An 18155-nucleotide genomic window follows, 5' to 3' on the forward strand; every position below is an offset into this window, starting at 1 on the left:
CCACGTGGCACACAGGGAGGCAATAGGGACTGCCGAGCCAATGAGACTGGGAGGCTGCACCGTTTCTTCGGCATCGGGCGCAGAAGAAGACAGGTGAGCGCTGGGATCCCCCAATCAGGATGATTCGGGGTGGCGGGATTGCACGAGGGAGCCGGCAGAGGGGCGGCGAAGGAAAGCTGCCCCTTGCTTAGATCGCGCCCAACGGAAGAGGGAGCGAGGCTGGCGTCTAATTCTAAGTGGCAGGAGCGGGAAAGAATTAAGCAAAGCTTCAGAAGAAGGAAGAGACGCGTTTCCCTCGTTTCGGATCTGGATCCGTCTGAAACGGGCGGCTGCTGCTGAGACGGATGGGGAGGGAAGCTGGGGAACCGTGACAGGTGGCTCCCGGATCCAGGAAACCCTGCCCTGAGACGCTGCCGACCTCGAGGCGAGGGTTGACTCTGTTTCTCGGCGGGCTGCCTCGTCACCGTTTGTGGAAACCAAGCCCGCCCAAAGCCGTCCCACCCACACGAGAAAAGCTGCTCTCTTCGCGAACCGTGCCTGCTTGAGGGCGGGTCGGGCTTCCGCTCTCTCCGGCTTCTCCAATATCTGCGTCGTGCGTACCGTCACCCGCCCCTTCCCAGGCGCGCAGTTTAAAAGTCTCCCTCCCAGACGCTCTGACAGAATATTGGTCGGTGTCTTGTTACTCTCTAAGCCGGCGTTTCTCAACCTTGGCAACTTTAAGATACGTGGACTTCAACTCCCAGAATTCCCCAGCCAGCACAGTCCACAGAGCTTAAAGTTGCCAAGGTTGAGACACACGGCTCTAAGCAGTTGAATTGTGCGATAACCACGCCTCCGGAGGATTTTAATTAAAGGGCTATGCCCTAAATGAACAAAACCGCAGGCAGTCTTGTAAGCACTTACCTGCGAATTTAGAGATCTGTAGGATTATTATTTGGGTGGGTGGGGTTATTGTGAAAGTAGTGAGTAGAACGTGATCGCCTTTCGTGCACACACTGTGTGGCTATAACACACTTGACCATTCATTCTGTGTGTATGCTTTTGTTGCTTAGGGTCAGGTACTACAAGCAAATGCAGCACATGAGACTTAGGAATGTATTGGTATTTTTTTTTTTAGCAGTACTTTTTCATTATTTTGGCAACTCCATTTGACAGGGTCCCCAGGTTCTATAACAAGGACGCAGGGAACAGCTTTGACAAGCGCAAGCACTGATCCGTTGAGTTCAGTGTTGCCTATGTGGATCATCTCTCCAGACGGGAGTCTCCCAGCTCAAATCGGAGAGGCCAGTGATTACTATATCTTGATCTATGGCCATTCTCCTTATCGCTATATGGGCGCGAAACTACTTTCACATTGCTGATCGGCCAGTTTTTTTTACTAATTAATCTAATTCAGTTTTTATATTACCTGAATTTCATACTGCACAAGCAGTCTTTAAAATGCATGTTTCTAGAACTGCAAATTTTGAGACTGGTTGCTTGTTTAATATTAATTAAACGTTAAAAACCTGATGGTGTCTGATACAGCTACCATGCCCAGACTGCAAAAATCCCAAGGCCGTTAGATAGCAACAAAGAGATACATCTTTCAGGCCAGGTGGTAGTCCTAGTATTGGGTAACAAACAGGTGTTCTATTTTTGGTCATGACTAAGCAATAGGGCTAGTAACTATATAGACCAGATTATGATAAAGTTGCATATCAAGATTATGCTTGTTTCTCAGTGGTAGAGAAGCAACAGAGAAACCAAGCCAGACCTAATCTCACCAGAGTATCACCTTTGTAAATGGGGCAGAGAAAGTAATGTAAAGCTGTCCATTCTGGGCAAGATCCTTGGATGGATTTTTATGAGCATCTGGATAGGAATGCAAGGGTTAACAAAAGCCAGCATGGATTTAGAACAAACAAGTCATGCCACACTAACCTTACCTTCTTTTTTGATTGACATATTATCTTAATGGATTGGAAAGTGCTTTGGGTAAAGTATATCATGACCTCATCAAAGCATTTGACATTAATAAAATGGTAAAATATGATCCCGATGATAGAACTGTAGATGGATTCATAATTTGTTGAATGATTGCATTCAGAAAGTACTCATAAATGGCCTGACATTGGAAAGGTCTACTTTTTTTTGTAATAATTTTTTATTAAAGATTACAATAAAAAAATACAAACAAAAAAATATAAGAATAAAATGAAAAAATAGAAAGTACAGAAAAAAAAAGAAAAATATAAAGAAGTAACTTCCCTCTTCATCACAACAACTATAAACAATTTTAGTAATTTATCAACATCTCTTAAAATACAGCAAATGCTCTCTTCTTCCCATATCTCATCCCTTAACTATAAATACAATATTAAAGCCTTGTTATTCAATCCTGGTCAGCAAAAGTCCATTAAGGGTTACCAGAGATAACTACATACCTATTTTAACCTTGACTAAATAAGCCACATTTAATCACGCTAACTATATTCCTTCCCTGTACTTTTAATAATCTTGGTTTTTATTCCCTTCAAATAATGTCCTAGTACTTGATTTCTTTTCATTTTTTCTTTGTCCCTTCTCAGAGAATCCTTCAAAACTTTAACAGATCTCTTTTGTAAATCCAGTAAAGAAAAGTTATCCAAATCACTCTTCTGGTTTGATATTTGTATGTCCCTTTTAAGTATGAAGACATCAACCAGTTTCATTTGTATATCCAGTATATCATCACTTTCCATATCATTCTTATAACTTGTCATGTTTAAATCCACATTCAAATCAATTTCAGTCTTATCTGGTATAGCTTGTTTCTCTTCCTTGACATCATTTACACACCATCTGTCTATGATGTCAGACATTCTTAAAATTAATTTCTGAGTGCATTGTTCAAAAATATTCTTCAACACATCCAGTGTTAAAGTATGTTGCTCCGTTCTGTGTTAGCCAGACAAATTTAAGTATTCTTCTCCTTTAATTGTATTCTTTAGTTTCTTCAAGTTCCCTCTAGTGTCCAACCTTCAAGTCCCAGCCTATCATGTGCCTTTTCCTAAAAAGCCCAAACAACAGAAATTTACCAAGGGAAGAATTCTTACATTTAATTTCAAAGTCTTAATTCAAATCTATCTGGACCCTTAGTCAGTTTTTAACTTTCCAAAATCAACACTCTAAACACCCTTTTGTTCTTTATTTCAAAAAGTAAAATTTTCCTAAGTCCTTAAACTCATAGTTAAAACTTCTTTCACTAAGGTGAAGGAAATTCACCCAATGAATATGATAAAAACTTGCCATTCCAAAGGTTCTTAATATTTCAAAAGCAGTAAAAAGTAATTCCAAAGGTGATTAAGAAATGAGACTTGGTTGAAGCTTTTTGTCCATAAACTCTGCATTACAACTGTGAGCGCAGATAAGCTCACTCATAAGCCAGCTACAAAAACCTCAGTTCCTGCAATCTACTCATGAGGAACAGTTGTCCAGAGTGCATGTGGGAAATCTCATGATCTCTCCTTTCTCCAGAGAGATTTCACTGGCCATGATCCACCATCCAGCTGACAATCTCAAGTGTAAATGCTCTCTCGCTCCTATAGGGATGTCTAACTCACCATGTTCTACCAGACGTTTGACACTGGGAAGTTCTATTGAGCTGAATGCAACAGGACTCAGTCCTGGGCTCTGTGCTGTTCAACATTTTATTCATAACCTGGATGAAGGGGTTGAGTAAATGATGAGCAAATCTGCAGATGACACAACTAGAAAGGGCCAACACTTTAGAAGAGAAGGAGAAGATTCAAAAAGTTCTAGACAGGCATGAAGAGTGGGCTGAAACAAACAGGATTAAATTTAACAGAGATAAATATAAAATCTTGCATGTGAGGAGAAAAAAATACAAAAAGGTATAAGTACAGATAGGGTAGGGGGTGGGGATGGAGATCTGGCGTGGCAGTAATGAAAAGAATCTGGGTGTTCTAGTACATCACATGGTAAACATGAACCAGCAGTGTGAAGCATCTGCTCTTTTAGGAGGTATTAATAGAAGCACAGAGTCTAGATCACAGGAAGTAATTGTGCCACTGTACTTTGCTTTGATTAGATCCTTGTGTTCAATTCTGTGCATTGTAGTTCAAAAAGGACAATGACAAACTGGGTTGAGTTCAGAGGAGGTGTGCCAAAATGGTGAGAGGATCAGAAGCCAAGTTATATGAAGAACAGTTAAAGGAATAGGTAAGTTTAACCTGCAGAATCAGGAATCACTTTGATGTCCTGAACCTCTTTGATAGAGAACCAGAGGAGCTATGGAATGAATTTAAAGAAGTTGTCAAGGATGAATGTGATAAGAAACTGCCATAAATGAAGAAAAAGAAGAAAGTAAACTGGATGTCAGAACTAATTGTGGAAATTGCCAAGAAGAGAAGCCAAAGCCCAGAAAGACAAAAATCTCAGAAAGGAACTTAAAGAGTTTCAAGGAGCTGTTAGAAGAGACAAGAGGCAGTATTACAACAACATCTATAAAGACACTGAAGATGGAAACAGGGAGGACCTCCCAGATGATTTCCCAGCAAGAAAAAGCAACATGAACACCGAACTGCTATGCCATACGATTTTAAAAAAAACTAGGAAAGTCTTTCAAAAGATTTATTTATTCATCACATTTATTCATCACATTTATATAGCCACTCATCTCACATACATGACTCTGTGGGGTGTACAATAAAATTTCTGAACTCAGAAGGAGGTTCCAACCTCAAATCAGTATGCTAAAGGATGCCAATGGACAGATAGTAACCAATTCAAAGGAGATAAAACAAAGATGGAAGGACTATACTGAAACTCTGTACATTAGAGATGTCTACTTCCAAGATACCTTACAAGATATTCCATATTTACAGGAACCTCTAGTACTAGAAAATGAAGTTAGATCAGCACTCAGGTCAGTACCAAGTCAGAAGACTATAGGAACTGATGGAATGCTCACTGAAATATGGCAAGCAATAGAAGAAGAATTAGTCAAGGTTCTAACCAAGCTATGCCAGCAAATCTGGAGAATGACACAGCGGCCAACAGATTAGAAGAGGTCAATTTATATTCCAGTAACAAAACAAGGAGGCTTAACAGAATGTGCACACTATCACACAATATCCTTAATTTCACATGCTAGCAAAATAATGCTTAGACTCATCCAACACAGATTAGAGCCCCACATGGAAAAAGAGATGCCAGATGTTCAAACTGACTTTAGAAAAGGTCAAGGAACATGAGACATTATTGCTAACGAATGCTAGATAATTGAGGAAGTGAAATACTAAGGAGTCAGTATGTGCCTCACTGATCACAGAAAGGCTTTTGTGCCTATCACATCAAGTTGTGGAATGTGCTTGGAAAAATAGGAATGCCAGAATATCTCATTGTCCTTATGAGAAATTTAAATACAGATCAGGAAGCCACAGTTCAGAATACGGTGAAACAGACAGGCTCCAGACTGGCAAAGGAGTGCGAAAAGGCTCTCCCCTTATTTATTCAACCTATATGCTATAAGCTGCTAGATAATGAACAAAAACTACTAGACAATGCTATACAAAGATGATGAATGCGTTCACATATCATATAACTTTATTTAGATAAAAGCTTTAGTCTGCACCGAAGTTCATTTCTTTAAATCACCTTCCGTACGGCACCCAGGGGTAAATGAATAGAACATACAGTAAGTGAAGCTACATTAAAATACAGAATATCTATGGAAGAGGCATTTAGATTTAATTCAAAAACCACACCTTTACTGAAGAACTTTAAAAGCACATGTACTTGTGCTTTTAAAGTGAAGTTTGTAAAAATTAAATATTATTAAATTAAATATATTTGCATTATTAAATATTTGCATGGTTACATTTGCATGCAATAATTTTAAACTAGTATGTGTTAATTTATCCATTTATAACATACCAGAGGTTAAGTTTACAATGGTTATTTATTTATTTATTTATTTATTTATTTATTTATTTATTTATTTATTTATTTATTTATTTATTGGTAATTCATGGGGGAGAGAATGTTAAAAATCCCATGGAGGAGAGACCAAGGGAAGGTTGAGCATCCTGGGGGACATTAATGTGTTCCAATGTCACCTCTACCCCCACATGTCTGCAGAGTAACTGTGGAAAAAAGCACTGAGAATACTGGAGATATTGGTGCTGAAACAGACCCATCTTGTTGCTGCTGCGGTCTTCCATCTCTTTTTCTATAGATGCTGGAATTGGGAGTTTACAACAGATTGGCAACTATGGGGATTTAAGAACACCCTGGACCATGATCTAGGTGAATACATCTATTAGAAATCATGGTTAATAACTGTGGTCAAGGGACACAACTACCATTTATTTACTACAGTTTATATGCTACTTAATCCAACAAGGCTCAAAGCAACTTACAACACATAAAAATACAACATTAAAATAGAAACTGTTATAAACTAATCAAAACAAAGCAACAGCACCCCCAAGAACAGCTACAACATCTAATCCAAAGCAGGAAGATCCCCCTCATCAACAATCTATCCAAGGTTGTCCTGAAAAGCCATGTTTTAATGGCTATGCAAAAACTCCAATAAGGTGGGAGGCAATCTAACCTTGGGAGGCAGGCTGTTTCAAAGAAGGAAGGCAGAGACTGAGAAGGCTCATCCCCATGATCCCAGCTCAGTCATGATCCTTATCATGGTCCCAGCTCAGTCACCATATTAAGCACCTAAGCATAACATGGTTTTGCATGTTCAACAAACCAGAACATTAACTGGGTTCACATATCACAGTAATCCATGGTTTACTGTGTAAACCAACTGGGTTTACAGAAGGTGCCAGACTAGAAACCAGGAGACTGTGAGTTCTAGTCCTGTCTTAGGCATGAAAGCTGGCTGAGTGACCTTAGGCCAGTCACTCTCTCTCAGCCCAACTCACCTCACGGGGTTGTTGTTGTGGGGAAAATAGGAGGAGGAAGGAGTTATTGAGTTACTTATAAAAATAATAAAAGTGGGATATAAAATAAATAAGTAAGTAAGTAAGTAAGTAAGTAAGTAAGTAAGTCTTACCCTTAGGTGCCATACTGAAGGTGTTTTAAAGAAATCAGCTGTGGTGTGGGCTAAAGCTTTTATCTAAATAAAGTTATATGAGATATCAGATCACCTTACATAATAAAGCTAGCAATAAAACATCTAAAAGGATAGGGAGTCCTTTTGGAAGTTAGTCCATGTGAATCTATTATTAGAAATATAGTGCTCTTTTTGTTTTAAGAAACAGACATCTGTTGAAAATGGTGATTTTGGCTCAGAGAACTTCCTTACTTCATGTTTATTGATAAAACATCCTAAGGTGCAAAAGCAGAGTCCTTGGTATTGCTGAATGAACATAAAAGGTATAACAATTCTCAGCCCAACATAATTTAGATTCAGTCTATTGGCTAAATAAATAAATAAAGTATCTGGGATGAACATAAATAGCTTCTTATTAACCTTTTTATTTGTAGATTTTAACAACCATCCTACTTTCATAGGATTAACGGTGCAATATAATTCATGCCTCCTGAGGTGGTTGAATTCAGCAAGAGTTAATTTCCAGGTAATCAGATGTAAGATTATAGTTTCCTATAATGGATGACAAAAATTAATATACCGAGTATCATTAAAGGTCAAATTATTCTTTAGATAGAAGTCCTTTAGGGGCCATATAAACCAGCAGTTTTTGGTCTTGGATGCTCAGACATAGTTGGATCCCGGTTCCTGTCATCCTTGACTATTGGCTTTGCTTACTGGAGATGGTGGAAGCTCAAGGCTACCAAAAGCATTAAAAGCCCAAGATGAGAACCATGCATTCTATTAAACCCTACATATAGCATGAAGGTGATTGGCCCATTTGGTCCAGGCCATGTGAGGATTGTTCATCTATCTGTGTCTATTTTGTACATTTGTTTTAATTATATATAAGACACCCAATAGATAACGTAAAACTGAAAAACCTGATAAAAGCATCACAATTAAAACAGGATTAAATACATAAATAAGAGTGATGGTCTAGCTAACCAAGTCAGGATGTCTGCCTCTCATTCACCAAGAGTTCTCCAAAACAATCTGGTCTTTACCAGCTTTCAGATCAGCCCCACCTGATATTCCATACAGCATTTTGAGGGAAACACTGCTTTGGGGGCCCTTTCCCCCCTCACCTCCCCAAAATAAAGGACTGGTAATAACTGCTTGTGTAAAGAGTGTATTTGGCAGGTTGATTTTACTTGGAAGAGGCTGTTTAGGCCTATTTTGTTGGTGCCTTTGAGTCAGTCTTGACTCCTGGTGGCTGCCTGGACAAGTCCCCGCAGTTTTCATGACAAGATTTTCAGGAGTGGTTGGCCACTGCCCCCTTCCTAGGGCTGAGAGAGAAGGACTGGCCCAAGTCACCCAGCTGGCTGTGTGCTTAAGGCGGGACTAGAACTCATAGTTTCTAGCCTTGCACTTTTAACCATTATTGTCATGAGTAAGGATGGCGAGCAGGGGGCTCCCATCCAGACTGTCAAGCACATGCGTAGCACTGAGGAATTGTTCAGCCATTCAAAGAGACACAGATCGGGACTGCCTTAACCCTTGGGGGTTATATGTCTGGGTTTTTCCCACGCTTCTTCAGTTTGTTAGGATTCCTGTTAAGCACTAGTAATAAATATTAGAGACCAGTTCCTTGTCTCAGTGTGTTTCCTGGTTGTTAGGACAATTATACCAAACTGGCTCTTTGTTTATGACTCCTTCATGACTAATAGCCATTGATATGGAATACATATCGTTTTTGTTCCAAACCAAATTTCCTATTAAATCGAGGCCAGTGGCCCTCACTCCCTCTTATGGCAATATATTCTACAAATTACTGATATATTATGTGAAGAAAATATTTTTTTCTACCTATCCTAAATCTTCCATTAACTCATTTAACTGGGAGAGAAATCAGTCTAATTTGCTCAACACATTAAAGCTAATCAGCCTGATTAACAGGAACAGTCATACCACCTTTGTGCCTGCTTTCTGGCATGGCTTTTTAAGGCTTTTCAAAGGCTAAGCATGTCATCCTGATCCAGAGTGACTCCTATTTATGGAAAACATGAACTGAGATTTAAAACCAGAAGCTAACCTTATTGTTCAAGCACATTTAATGACTTCTTAAAAGAATGCTTGCATTTCAGGGCTTTCTCGGGGAGGGGAAACATCTTAAATATAACCAGTGTTTGCAGTCTGCAGTCTGTGGTGCTTCATTTATGAATAGCCTAGTGGTTTGTTCTGGGACGTTAGTGGAGCGCTGTAATAAAGATAAATGCAGATGTGTATATTTTTTATTTGCATATGTGAATAGGACAGCAATGATAAATTGTCACATATGCATTGAATCTGGAAAAAATCCCCTACAAACAAAAATGTCAGCAACATTTCCAAATTAATGGCTGAACCCACATAAAAGATAATCCAAGCAATATAAAACTGCAGTTACAGTAACAGCTGTTTGAACAAAGAAAACAAGTTCTGAAACAGCTGCATAAAACTATTGTCTGATGAAGTCCTGAGAAAAAAGAACCTTATGGAGAAAGAGAACGTTTGTAAATATATCAGCAATCCACAGATGAGCTCCACAGATGTTTCGCAAGGTTTCCAAAACTTTGTTGGTAATGAATAAAACACTTTCAAATTCAGTTGTATGCACACTCATTTCAGAGGAAGGTTCACTACATCTGACAGTAAACTCTACTGGCATGGCAAAATCAGCCATTTATAACTTATTTGTAAACCATTATTAAGCAAATGATAGCTTGTTTATTTATTTATATGATTTATATAATCACACATCTCACTCAAGTGATTCCAGGTGGCTTACAAAGCACAGAAAAATCCAACACAAAGTGTAGTTAGCTTAGGGTGATATGTGAACCAGCTCTCAGTTTTATGCACTTTTACATAATATATGGAATCAGGCAGCTAATCTCTCTGAAGGAATCCCGTTTCAGACTAAATTCATATGGACTTCATGTGTATCTCCTGTTAAACAAAAGCTGGGCATCATGTAACTCTGGATCACAGGCAGCTCTTGCTCCAAGATCAAAAGCCCTTTGCAAGCAATCAGGTCACACCTTTAATAAGAACTGCCTATCTGTTCCCTGGCAGCTAGGAACAGACGGAGAGGGAGATAAAGAAAAGAAGTCAGACATTAAAGTGGACGTTAAAGGAGAATGAGTTGCATCCCCCACTTTGGGCTTCACTGCCATCATTTGTAAATTAATTGGCATCAGTTTTCATATTTTTCAGAACACTAGAATATTTGCTTTGTGTAAATGCATTTCTCTTCACGTGTCGCTGCACTTTTTCTGAATATCACATCATTACAATAAAAAAATCCCTTAGAAAAATAAAGCATTGCAATTGATATGCACAGCAATATTCATTTTCTTTTTGCTTTTCCTCTGAAGCTCACACTGCAAAATGAACTTTGGAAATAACGCTGAAGCTCTTGCAAAATAAAATTTCTGCTTATAGCTTTCTGTCGGATTCTTTTTCAAACCTGCCTGACTTTTTATTTTCCTTGCTGGTTTTTATGACAAAAGTGTATTTGCATAAAAAAAAATCTTCTGTGTTGTGAGTTCATCACTCCCTGCTGCTCTTTTCCCTGTGTGAAGCCTCAGTAACGCTGAAAAACAGCAAGGGGGGTGAGGTGGGGCTGGCAAAGATTCCCTCTTTCCACTGGAGGGGAATAAGTACTGGGAAATCAATGAACCTTAACTGCTTCAGTCTGGCTTCACAGGAAGCTTGCACAGAATGAAGGAATATCTGAACAATATGCAAGAAGAGCCCAAACCCAGCCAATAGGTTTTGTGAAACCAACCACCTAACCCAGCTTAGTGCAGTGGATAAACTCAGTGGGCAAAACAGTATGTAGAAAAATAGCTGCAAGGCAGAAAGGATTAAGGGAAGTGTTGCCCCATTGGGAAGGACGGTGATGGCAAGATAGGAACTTCAAGTTGATATCAGCAATCTGTAATGCAGGAGTGGAGAACGTGTGTTTTCCCAGATGTTGTGGAACTAGTGCTATTATCAACTCCAGCTAGCATGGCCACTGGAGAGGGATGCTGGCGGTTGTAATTAATCAATATCTGGAAATCATAAGCTCTTTTTCCTGGCATAAGGAAAGAGTAAATAAGATAATTGCTCTCCTATCTTATATACAACATAGACTTTCTGTGGAATCTCTTGGCCCTCCATCTTCTTCCTTTGTTGTTGTTGTTTATTCGTTTAGTCGCTTCCGACTCTTCGTGACTTCATGGACCAGCCCACGCCAGAGCTTCCTGTCGGTCGTCAACACCCCCAGCTCCCCCAGGGACGAGTCCGTCACCTCTAGAATATCATCCATCCATCTTGCCCTTGGTCGGCCCCTCTTCCTTTTGCCTTCCACTCTCCCCAGCATCAGCATCTTCTCCAGGGTGTCCTGTCTTCTCATGATGTGGCCAAAGTATTTCAGTTTTGCCTTTAATATCATTCCCTCAAGTGAGCAGTCTGGCTTTATTTCCTGGAGGATGGACTGGTTTGATCTTCTTGCAGTCCAAGGCACTCTCAGAATTTTCCTCCAACACCACAGTTCAAAAGCATCGATCTTCCTTCGCTCAGCCTTCCTTATGGTCCAGCTCTCGCAGCCATATGTTACTACGGGGAACACCATTGCTTTAACTATGCGGACCTTTGTTGTCAGTGTGATGTCTCTGCTCTTAACTATTTTATCGAGATTTGTCATTGCTCTTCTCCCAAGGATTAAGCGTCTTCTGATTTCCTGACTGCAGTCAGCATCTGCAGTAATCTTTGCACCTAGAAATACAAAGTCTTTCACTGCTTCTACATTTTCTCCCTCTATTTGCCAGTTATCAATCAAGCTGGTTGCCATAATCTTGGTTTTTTTGAGGTTTAGCTGCAAACCAGCTTTTGCACTTTCTTCTTTCACCTTCATCATAAGGCTCCTCAGTTCCTCTTCGCTTTCAGCCATCAAAGTGGTATCATCTGCATATCTGAGATTGTTAATGTTTCTTCCAGAGATTTTAACTCCAACCTTGGATTCCTCAAGCCCAGCTTGTCGCATGATGTGTTCTGCATACAAGTTGAATAGGTAGGGTGAGAGTATACAGCCCTGCCGTACTCCTTTCCCAATCCTAAACCAGTCAGTTGTTCCGTGGTCTGTTCTTACTGTTGCTACTTGGTCGTTATACAGATTCTTCAGGAGGCAGACAAGATGACTTGGTATCCCCATACCACTAAGAACTTGCCACAATTTGTTATGGTCCACACAGTCAAAGGCTTTAGAATAGTCAATAAAACAGAAATAGATGTTTTTCTGAAACTCCCTGGCTTTTTCCATTATCCAGCGGATATTGGCAATTTGGTCTCTAGTTCCTCTGCCTTTTCTAAACCCAGCTTGTACATCTGGCAATTCTCGCTCCATGAACTGCTGAAGTCTACCTTGCAGGATCTTGAGCATTACCTTACTGGCATGCGAAATGAGTGCCACTGTTCGATAGTTTGAACATTCTTTAGTGTTTCCCTTTTTTGGTATGGGGATATAAGTTGATTTTTTCCAATCTGATGGCCATTCTTGTGTTTTCCAAATTTGCTGGCATATAGCATGCATTACCTTGACAGCATCATCTTGCAAGATTTTGAACAGTTCCGCTGGGATGCCGTCGTCTCCTGCTGCCTTGTTATTAGCAATGCTTCTTAAGGCCCACTCAACCTCACTCTTCAGGATGTCTGGCTCTAGCTCACTGACCACATCGTCAAAGCTATCCCCGATATTGTTATCCTTCCTATACAGGTCTTCTGCATATTCTTGCCACCTTTTCTTGATCTCTTCTTCTTCTGTTAGGTCCTTGCCATCTTTGTTTTTGATCATACCCAGTTTTGCCTGGAATTTACCTCCAATGTTTCTAATTTTCTGGAAGAGGTCTCTTGTCCTTCCTATTCTGTTGTCTTCTTCCACTTCCGCACATTGCTTGTTTAAAAATAATTCCTTATCTCTTCTGGCTAACCTCTGGAATTTTGCATTTAATTGGGCATATCTCCCCCTATCACTGTTGCCTTTTGCTTTCCTTCTTTCTTGGGCTACTTCTAGTGTCTCAGCAGACAGCCATTTTGCCTTCTTGGTTTTCTCTTTCTTTGGGATGTATTTTGTTGCCGCCTCCTGAACAATGCTGCCAACTTCTGTCCAGAGTTCTTCTGGGACCCTATCTACTAAGTCCAGTCCCTTAAATCTATTCTTCACCTCCACTGCATATTCCTTAGGAATATTAGTGAGCTCATATCTAGCTGATCTGTGGGTCTTCCCTAATCTCTTTAGTCTGATCCTAAATTGTGCAAGAAGAAGTTCGTGATCGGAACTACAGTCAGCTCCAGGCCTTGTTTTTACCGAGTGTACAGATGTCCGCCACCTTTGGCTGCAAAGGATGTAATCAATCTGATTTCGGTGTTGTCCATCTGGTGAAGTCCATGTATAAAGCCTTCTCTTAGGTTGTTGGAAGAGAGTGTTTGTTATGCAGAGTGAATTGTCTTGGCAAAATTCTATCAGCCTATGTCCTGCTTCATTTTGTTCTCCCAGGCCATACTTACCTGTAATTCGAGGTGTCATTTGACTGCCCACCTTAGCATTCCAGTCTCCTGTGATGAAAATAACATCTCTTTTAGGCGTGTTGTCCAGTAGGTGCTGCAGATCCTCATAGAACTGCTCTACTTCAGCTTCTTCAGCATTTGTGGTTGGGGCGTATATTTGGATCACTGTGATGTTAGATGGCTTGCCCTGAATTCGAATTGAGATCATTCTGTCGTTTTTTGGGTTGTATCCAAGCACTGCTTTAGCCACTTTACTATTAATTATGAAGGCTACTCCATTTCTTCTGTGGTCCTCTTGTCCACAGTAGTAGATCTGGTGGTCATTTGATGTGAAGTGGCCCATCCCAGTCCATTTCAGTTCACTGACGCCCAGAATGTCTATCTTTAATCTTGACATCTCACCAATAACCACATCCAATTTGCCCTGGCTCATAGATCTTACATTCCAGGTTCCAATGGTGTGTTGATCCTTAGAACATCGGATTCGCCGTTCACCACCAGCACCATCGGCCGCTAGCCGTCCTTTCGGCTTTGAGCTAGCTGCGTCATCACGTCTGGGGCTAGTTGAACTCATCCTCTGTTCCTCCCCAGTAGCATTTTGACCATCTTCCGACCTGGGGGTCTCATCTTCCGATGGTATACCGACATATCTCTGTTTGTACTGATCCATTTAGTTTTCACGGCAAGAATACTGGGGTGGGTTGCCATTACCTTCCCCAGGGATCGCATTTAGTCTGACCTCTCTGTCATGACCTTCCCGTCTTGGGTGGCCCTTCACGGTTTAGCTCATGGCATCATTGAGGTGCTCAAGCTCCAGCACCACGACAAGGTAACGATCCTTTGCTGAAGATCTTCTTCCTTAAAACTAAGAATTTTCAAGGGCTTTACATTCCTCCCATAGCTCCTCTTTTCCCTCTGCTAACTGATGGACAGTATTTTACTTTATCATTCTCTCTTGTGTGTCTCAACAAGTGGCAGCTTCTAGCTGACTTTGTGTGGGGCTCGAAGCTAAGTAGGATTAGACCTGGTTAATACTTGAATCAATCAATTCCCTGGTCACCCATAGGGAATTCCAGGGCTATTGACAAGACTGGGAAGTTGAAAAACATCCTGGAAGAAGTGCATGGCAAACCACTTCCATGCTGCTGCCAAGAAAATTTCGTGGCTATCAAGCTTGACTTTTATTTTACATGCTGATGGCATTGCAAGGCACTTGGGAAGTCAATCAGCACAGTGGGGAGAAGTAAAACCAGGTCTAGCATTCAGACAGGTGCCTAAGCCTTTAGTATTAATGTCTTCTTCAGGCTATCATATGCAAGCACTTTATATTATGCTATTTTTATTCCAGTTTTCCTCCACTTCAATGAAACTTGGTTGGGCCAATATGTGTTAAGGTGACAGTGAGTTATCTTTCTGCCAAGCTGGACTGACATAAAACCATGAAACATCTTCTGGGCACATCTTACTCCTACAGGAACTCACCTGGGCATGATAGTTGACCTAGAGCATTCTCCATAGTGGCTAGTCTTTGTCATGGCAGCACCATCCAATGTGAAAAGCAGAACAGTTTTGCCCCAAGCCAGGACCAGCATGAGAAGTGATGGGCATGTGCAAGAACTTTTTCTTGAAGAAACCAAACAGGTGAGTTAAGAGGCTTATGTGTCATCAACTGAGTTCTGGCTTCTGAGACCTTTTGGGAGGGTGGACATAATGCAACATAAAGATTTTCTCCCCTATTTTTCATGCAGATTTTTTAAAGTAGTATGAAATTTGCCCATACTAATTCCTAGTTTTGTACAAAATAATTCAATCACAAATATACAACTATTTTTTAAAAGAATAGGTTGTCACCAATTACATCTAAGGGACTGATTGTATAGTATTCTATTTTCCTTGTTTAAGACCAGGAGGATAAAGTGCTTAGCTCACTCTTAGTATGGGATTTGGAAAGCTAAATCTCACAAGAGAGTCATCTTGTGTTTGTAACAGAATTCCAGTGCAACAACCCTCCATAAAAACTTTCAATATCATTTATGCAGGATCCTGTCTCCCCTGAAACATTCACAGTCTATACTAAACTATAATGGCTACGTTTATATATTCTGTGATTGAGGGCTGTGCAAAATATTTGTGTGAGCTGCTTCACAAGGCACGGGAGCCATGTAAAAACCACATCTGCTCTAATGCTTCAAAAAGAGGAGGATGTTCCTCTGTGATTCCATGTGTTGTAAGTGTCTCATTCAAATGCTTTGCACAGACCTAGTATGACTCCAGTCACTATGGGGTATTCAACAAGCCATGGTTAAATCATACCTTAGCATGATGTGCAAACTTAGATATAAAATGCATTGATGGCAATGATAGATCCCTGGTTACCTAAGGGACTGTCTCCTCCCCATCACATCAGCCCGTCCCACCCAGTCGTGTAGAGAGGGCATGCTACGGACCCCTTCTGCAAGAGAACTCCATCTGGCGGGGTCCAGGAGGCAAGCCTTCTCTGCAGCAGCTCCCGTCCTTTGGAACATCCTTCCCCCGGAAGTGAGGTTGGCTCCCTCCCTCCTGGACTTTAGGAAACAACCAAAGACCTGGTTCTGTCATCATGCCTGGGGCGGGAGGGAAAATAGTCATTCCTGGGGATGGCTAGTCTCTTAGAAGGACCCTGCTCTGCTTGCGAATCATAGAGAACTTTTAGCCATTGGGTTCTTATTATATTTATTCTATTATGTATTATAGTATTTTATAGTTCTATATTTCTCTTATTTATATTTTACTGTAAACCGCCCAGAGTCCCTTGTGGGAGATAGGTGGTGATAAATTTGATTAATAAATAAATAAATAAATAGTGCATGTTCTGGTACAAGTATTTGGCGTGTATGGACTTTTCTACTGTTTTGCTGTCATACTCAGGAAGCTGAAAAAGTAAACGTAACTTGAAAGTTCTTTTTTTATCCCCAGGGTTATCAGATGGCTAACAAACCTTGGTGGAAAATACAATTTTTTGTCTGGGAACCAGTGCTTTTTGGAACATGGGATGGAGTCTTTACTTCCTGCATGATTAACATCTTTGGAGTAGTTCTCTTTCTGCGGACAGGTTGGCTGGTTGTAAGTATATGGGATTAAACACTAACTCATAGAATCATTTTGCTTTGCTTAAGGTGATTTTTAAAAAAAAAAATACGTGCACTTGTTAAAGCTGACAGCTAACTGAACTAAAAAGATTGCTTCCCTTAAAAAAAAAAAACAAATACCAGAAACTAGCAGCATCTGTTCAAATGAAGGGTGTTTCTCAGACTTCTTTTTAAAAAGTCACAGAATGCATATTCCTCTGCAGAGCTATTACCAGATGCTCCATCTGCAGTTATTGTTAGTTTTTTAAACCGCTTGTTAACCAATGCATCATGAAGAGAAAAGAGATATCATTAGAACAATGGCAAACAGCTCATCCTACAACCAAATTAAGAATTCATTGGGGGGGGAGGAAGAATTTTAAAGCAATGAGCCGTGTGATTAACATTTTTCTTATCACTTTTGCCTGCAGAATCAGATAATTGTAGATCAGTGTGCTGTGTGCATCAACGTTTTGCCCTGGAGGCAAATAGAATTGGTGTTTTTTTTTTCTTCCTGAAGAATCCCAGGCATAATTTGTGCTGTAAATGGCTTTCATTTTCTTAGTCTTTGCTTGGACCACACTGTGATATAAACGGCAGGGGTTTATATGTTGGAGTGGCAATCCAGGGTGTCAGCAGGATGCATGGAATAGATACCCTTTTGATTTATCTCCCACATAATGAATTGTGATCATTGTGTTAAAGCTGAGAGTGGCTTGTGCTGACTTAGCTACAGCAGCATTTCATGCCTTGAAAATGGCAGAACTCTGTTGTACTAGACCACCAAGCCCTATCATTACCAAATGTTGAGTTCATTTGGGGGTAACAACCTGCTAAATTCTCAATATGTAGTAGCAACAAGATTGCCAGTTCATCAGAATATATTTATACCACTGATGTAGCTGATAGCTGGGGGAAACAAATGGCCTTTGCCTGGTGTGTAGGAAAATAATTCCCAATTATACCTATGCCTAGTGATGGTGCTGATGGTTTCTAGATCAGTAAGCAGTGTCCTTTCAATAACCCAGTTTGGCGCACCAGGCCTGCATCATCTTATAGAATTAACAGACTTTGCTACAGCATCTATCCCTACCCTTCTTTTAGTTCCTGCTCTTAACCAGGTTTACTAAAAAGTTAGTCTTGCTGAAATGATTTGAACCTAGTTCAAAGTAAACTGCGTAATATTGCAGCTCCAGTATCCATTTACAGAATAGTTTATACATAAAACTGAAATTTCCATTTTTTCTCAATACTTAAACACAAATTGAAATACGCTTGAGTTCTTATGGCTGTGTTAATATTTCTTCTCTGCTTTTCTATGAATGTAAAAATAGAAATAAAATGGCTTGGATTAGTTGTAATGAAGCTAATCAGAAATAACTGTTCAGGTGAAACATGTTGCCACAGTGACATATTCT

General features: G+C 40.2%; 2 protein-coding genes across 9 annotated transcripts in view; both read left to right on the forward strand.

The window, feature by feature from the left end:
• LOC134487154 (mucin-13-like) overlaps window positions 1–18155 on the forward strand; it is a 193621-nt gene that overhangs the window by 5990 nt on the left and 169476 nt on the right. The window lies entirely within an intron of this gene.
• The window catches only part of SLC12A8 (solute carrier family 12 member 8), an 83526-nt gene continuing 65375 nt past the window's right edge, over window positions 5–18155 (forward strand). For 3 of the 8 annotated variants that reach the window (XM_063288758.1, XM_063288760.1, XM_063288759.1), the window contains exons 1-3: window positions 5–93; window positions 14979–15271; window positions 16586–16732. In XM_063288758.1, the coding sequence (XP_063144828.1) occupies window positions 15164–15271; window positions 16586–16732 (255 nt within the window). In that variant the 5' untranslated portion in view covers window positions 5–93; window positions 14979–15163. The remainder of the gene's footprint in view (window positions 94–14978; window positions 15272–16585; window positions 16733–18155) is intronic. The other 5 variants (XM_063288766.1, XM_063288762.1, XM_063288761.1 and 2 more) reach the window with 3 other exon arrangements.

Source organism: Candoia aspera, chromosome 1, assembly GCF_035149785.1.
Source record: "Candoia aspera isolate rCanAsp1 chromosome 1, rCanAsp1.hap2, whole genome shotgun sequence".
Classification (NCBI taxonomy): Eukaryota; Metazoa; Chordata; class Lepidosauria; order Squamata; family Boidae; genus Candoia; species Candoia aspera.